Consider the following 5,774-nt stretch of genomic DNA (forward strand, 5'->3'; position numbering starts at 1 on the left):
ATAGAGATAGACCTATACTAGAATAAGGTAGGGATACGGTTTTTTTTTTGGACCTTATGCAAGCACAATATATAGACCAAAGAGTTTGGCTGATACTTTGAGGATGGACAACAAGCACTTGAGGGAGAGAGAGAGAGAGAGATAGGGAGGGGCCAGCATTTACGAAATTTTACAAGTTTGAAGAAAATGCGGACGACGAGGAGGAAAACATTCACAAAATGTGGTTGTAAAGGGACAGAATGCTCTCATCTCCCATTGTCCAAGCATTTTAACTAACTAACTAACTTTTGAATAGATGTCCTAAAATGTCTCTAATCCAAACCTACTTCCTTTACTTGAATAATAAGAGTCATATAAGAACTAAATTCCAAAAGCCATAAAAATTTTACAAAAAAAGTAAAAAGAAAAAAAAAAAAAACCATACAGAGAAGGAAGAACCTTTGGCCTCGCCTTGCATTGAAACCTTAAGGCAGAGAGAAGCCTCTGCCTGACAGGTACTTCATCAATCGCAAGCAAAGCAAAACAAAACATGGCTTTTCAGGATTTTGACCATATATCAGAACGGCGAAAAAGAGAGAGGCAACAAAAGCTTAAAAAGAGGATAATCATTGCTTCAATTTTAATCATTGTCCTCCTCCTTGCGGTTGCTGCTGCAGTCTGCTTCGTCCTCTATAAAAATCGCTTGTCCAGTACCAACAATCATTCCAACAATGGCACTAGCAATGGCAAAGGCAATTCTCCTCCGTCTCATCCTACGAAAGAGGGTGGTGTTTCACAATCCCAGAAGGCCATAAAAATGATATGTGCACCCACAGATTACAAGCAAGCCTGCGAGAGCAGCCTCTTGAAGGCGGTGGGCTCCAACTCCTCTGCAACGCCCAAACCCAAGGATCTTCTCAAGGCTGCGATCTCAGTGGCTGCGCTTGAGCTCAACAAGGCCAAAAACCAGACCGCTACATTCAAATTTGAAACCCCTGAACAGCAAGGGGCATTTGAGGATTGCATGGTACTCCTGGACGATGCTACAGAGGAATTAAACAGTTCCATATCAGATATAAATAATCAAAATTTGGGAAAGCTGTCCTCGGCAACCCCTGATTTGAACAACTGGCTCAGCGCGGTGATGTCTTACCAACAAACATGCATCGATGGTTTCCCCGAAGGTGAAATGAAAACTGCAATGCAGAAAGCATTGAAGAATACAAGGGAACACACCAGCAATGCTCTTGCCATTATCACACAGGTAGCTTCTGTCTTTTCTAACTTCCTACAGGCACCTGCGACAGGATCAACCAATCGACACCTTTTGACGACGTCATCGACCACCACCGCATCCTTGGACGAAGATGGGCTTCCGTCCTGGATGACCCATGAGGATCGAAGAGTGCTCAAAGTAAAGGCGGCTGACAAATTCACCCCTAACGTGACTGTCGCAAAAGATGGAAGCGGAAACTTCAGTACCATTACTGCTGCGCTCGCTGCAATGCCCAAAAAATACCAAGGACGGTATGTGTATTCCATTGCTGTGGTTAATTTTCTTCTCACATCAAGGAAAGGAAAGGAAAGGAAGTGCAATAAGAAGCGGGCACTTACTGTGTTCTAATTCTGTGCATCTAGCATTTCTTTTTTAAAAATGTTTGGATGCATTATTTCTCCTGACATAAATAATCGATTTTATTTGGTTAAATTTTCTATTAGGTATATTTTTTGTTGATGGATTTTATTCACATTTATTACAACGCAGGTACGTTATTTACGTTAAAGCAGGAATTTACGAGGAGTACATCACAGTGACAAAAGAGATGGTTAATGTGACCATGTATGGTGAGGGATCGCAAAAGAGTATTGTCACAGGGAATAAAAATTTTATAGATGGAACTCGAACATTCCAAACTGCAACTTTTGGTATGTTTACCAACTTAACAAGCATGAGAAATTGAGCTCTATTTTTATTTTATTATTAGAAATGGAGCTCTCCATTTGGCTTGGCTTGTTTTTAGTAATAAGCTTCATGAGAATCTATAACAGAATTTGTAATGTTGGCCTCCCAGTTGGTGCAATCAAGGAGGTGTAAGGGCTATAACCAACTCGGCTAACTTTAAAACAAATTAAGCAAAATTATCCACAAGCACTCATTTTTATGCAAATATTCATCTAAAATGATGTAGTACTAGTAACGTTCTTGAAATTAAGCATCACAATTGTAAATATTTTGGTTGGAAATGAAATTTCCCCAAAATATCATATTATTCTGTATTATTATGTATTTTGTATAAAAGTTATATCTGCACAACATTAACTATGAAATTAAAATGATTCTAGAACAATTTTTTTTGTATCAAAAACTTATTCAAATGATGTAGTGGCAGCAATATTTTTAAAATTATGAGTCATAATTTATATAAAATAAAATAATAATAATAATAATTTACAAATAGAAATTTTGTACAAACAACTCACACCATTTTGTATAAAAAAAATTATACCAAAATTTCGTTTATATATCATTACTACAAAAAAAATGGACCACAGTTAGTCACAAAAAATTTATTTGTATGGTATTACGTTTCAATTACACACACTCACAGCTCATTTCTGAATACTTTTGTGATACACTACCTGGATTGGTTGCAGCGGCTATAGGAGAAGGTTTTATGGCACAATCTATGGGATTCAGAAACACTGCTGGTCCAGAAAAGCATCAGGCAGTGGCTCTGAGAGTCCAATCGGACCGTTCAATTTTTGTTAACTGTCGTATGGAGGGCTACCAAGACACCTTATACGTTCAAACCCATCGCCAATTCTATCGTAGCTGTCTCATCACCGGCACTATTGATTTCATCTTTGGAGATGCATCTGTTGTTCTCCAAAACTGCATGATATATGTTAGGAAGCCAATGGACAACCAACAAAACATTGTCACTGCCCAAGGAAGGATCTGTAAGCACGAAACCACTGGAATAGTGTTGCAAAACTGTAAAATTTTGGCAGATGATAAATTGGAGCCTGAGAAAGCCAAGTTCAAGAGTTACCTTGGAAGGCCCTGGAAGGAATACTCTAGAACCATTGTCATGGAATCAGAGATCGGTGATCTCATTCATCCTGAAGGATGGTTACGCTGGGACGACAAAGAGGCTACACTCAAGACACTCTATTATGCAGAGTACAAGAACAAGGGTCCCGGGGCAAGTGTTACTGCCAGAGTCAAGTGGCCTGGTTACAAGGTTATTACTAACAAAGAAGATGCAACCAAATTTACAGTCGGTCCCTTCATACAAGGCGATACTTGGCTGAAATCTGACAATGTTCCAGTTCGTTTTGGCCTATTTTAACTACTACTGCTACTGCTGATTACTGACTTATCTGGTCATTTTCGGTGTCCGGTGTCTGATAACTTATCAGTGGCTGAGGTTTAAAAAATCTTTCATGGGCAAGAGATGTGCCCTATTATTGTCATGCTAGCTGTTGGCTTTGGTACATGAACCATGTCATTTTTTGTTATGAAATATGGTATACACATAGAATTTTAAAAACAAGATCTCATTCATCCAAAATGAGGTGTCATTCACATTTTTGAAAGTATGAGTCACAATGGTGGTTGTTTTAGTTTGAATTCGAAGTATCACAAACAATCACACCATTCTGTACAAAAGTTTTGTACAAAGATTCTCTTGGTATAGCATTACAATTTTTTTTCATTTTTCGTTTTTTGTTCGGCTGTCAACAAGTTTGGAAGTTCGTAGCAATTAAATGAACATGTCACTAACTTCTTTAACTGTCCTTGGTCACTACCAAATAAATCTATATGATAATATGTCACTTCTTAAATTTCTACTTAAGAGTTCCCAATAGTATGTTAATTACAATCCCGAAATCTCTTCTCCCTATCAATAAAAATAAGACAATTAATTTTAGAAGCTAATATTTTAAGTAATCATTTAAATAAATTTTAATATAAACTTTTACAATAAGTAAAACTTTTCAAGATAATAACATTATTGTGCCAACGAATATTGGAGGGTTCCTAAACCCCGTGGGATGAATGGGCACAATGGCTCCGAAAGTCAGACCCAACCCAACACAATATTTTAAGGTAGAGTGTACACAGAACTCATGAAAAAACTCTCTATTGAATTAGGAGCAAATTACCCGCAAGTTCTCATTGAAAGAGGTGTACTCTATTTAATTAAGGAATCTTTTGGGTAGATTTAAAGGTCCTGCTCGCCTCCCGTTTTCTCTTTCTCTCTTTTTGATATCCGGCGACCAACGATCATGTCTTCCTTCTTCTCTTTCTCTTTCTAATGTATAGTCACAGGTGACCACCATCGTTTATGGTTCACCGGCAACTAATGACCACTGATTCCTTGTTTCGCCCTCACCAACGAGAAAGAGATAAGTTTCCAGCAAAGAAGATGAGTAGATCTACTCTGATATGATGTATATCTATCTGATGTAGATTTACATCAGGTCCGGCCAGATCTAAACCAAAAATAATTGTCGGAATACAATTCTCTCTATATCTGTCTTTCAATCTCTCAATTTTTTTATTTTTTCTCTGTTACATACTTCTCTTTTCTTATTTTAATAGAGAAAATTTTCAAATTCTGAATAAGATTTTTTTTGAGTTTTAGTTACAGGCAATGAAAACTGTCAATATTTTCAATTTCAATTTTTTCAGGACTGAAATAAATCATACTTTAACTGCTAAATTTGTGTAATTTCATAACATACTTTAAAACTGTAAAATTTTATAATTTTATAACATGCTTTTATTGCAAACTTTTTCAATTTCATAACATGTTTTTCAATTTAATTAATAATGAGAAATACTTAATAAAATCATACTTTGAAACTGTAATAATTTTAAATTTTCAAAGCTTACTTTTAGTTTGATCAATATAAGTGATTATTTGTTTAAACCTTACAAAAATTGAAAAATAACTTATATTTTTCCCCATTGTTGTTTTGCTTCTTGCTAAGGTTTTTTTTTCTTTTTTTCTTCTTCTTTCAGTTTATCAATATTTAGCACATTTTGTCATATTTTTTTGCTCTAATTTCACCATTTATTTTTTTGGGCAATATTCTGAACATTTCGGTAAGTCTTCAACGATATATTTTTGATGTCCAATGAATGTTTTAACATTTTGGCGACTTTTAGTGATGTTTAGAACACTTCGACAATACTCTGGCGAATTTTCGGCTACTTTCCGATGCAGTTGAACATTCCGACGAGCTTCCGATAACCGTTTGGCGAAAGTCCGATTGTGGTGAAATGTAGCAGTGTCTTCAAATTTAAAAATATATATAGGATTTTTTAGTAACAATTAAAAATATATGACTAATTGGTGTAAGTATTTTATTTTGAGACTAGATGAGTTTTGAACTTTATATATAAGACCTACCGGTCAGTGCCCCTTAAATTAGCGTGTGAAGTTGGTAGGCCTGGATTGGATGCAGGCCCAATATCATAGCTAAACATAACAAGTAAAAATTCACCTGTTTAGTTTAATGGGAAAATCACTCCACTGTGGCATAGAGAAAAAAAAATACACAAATATAAAGGGGTGCAACTCAAAGTTGCACAGAGTTTGAGTTGCATCCCATCACAAGATGAATTGCACCTTCTATATTTGTGTTTTTTTTTTTTTCCCGTCCCAATGTTGAATGATTTCCCCTAGTTTAATCCTTCAATTCAAGAGTTTAGTTGTATTTGGATCATACATTTGGGTAAAGATTTAAAAATAAAAAGAAAAAAAAGTGGGTAAAATGTAAAT

The 5,774-nt window shown here is 35.7% G+C and overlaps 1 protein-coding gene across 1 annotated transcript; it reads left to right on the plus strand.

The window, feature by feature from the left end:
- The first annotated feature begins 291 nt into the window (after positions 1-291).
- Positions 292-3,332, plus strand: LOC114272496 (putative pectinesterase/pectinesterase inhibitor 45). The gene is made up of 3 exons (XM_028214219.2): positions 292-1,506; positions 1,745-1,905; positions 2,635-3,332. Exons 1-3 carry the CDS (start codon positions 530-532, stop codon positions 3,330-3,332), a joined length of 1,836 nt encoding a protein of 611 aa, XP_028070020.2. The 5' UTR covers positions 292-529.
- The last annotated feature ends 2,442 nt before the right edge of the window (positions 3,333-5,774 follow it).

Source organism: Camellia sinensis, chromosome 4 (genome assembly GCF_055761805.1).
Source record: "Camellia sinensis isolate YWXY chromosome 4, ASM5576180v1, whole genome shotgun sequence".
NCBI lineage: Eukaryota > Viridiplantae > Streptophyta > Magnoliopsida > Ericales > Theaceae > Camellia > Camellia sinensis.

Coding starts and splice junctions, on each gene's coding strand:
- LOC114272496 (XM_028214219.2), top strand. CDS start 530: ATGGCTTTTCAGGATTTTGACCATATATCAGAACGGCGAAAAAGAGAG. Junction 1,507..1,744: donor CCCAAAAAATACCAAGGACG/GTATGTGTATTC, acceptor ATTACAACGCAG/GTACGTTATTTACGTTAAAG. Junction 1,906..2,634: donor ATTCCAAACTGCAACTTTTG/GTATGTTTACCA, acceptor GATTGGTTGCAG/CGGCTATAGGAGAAGGTTTT.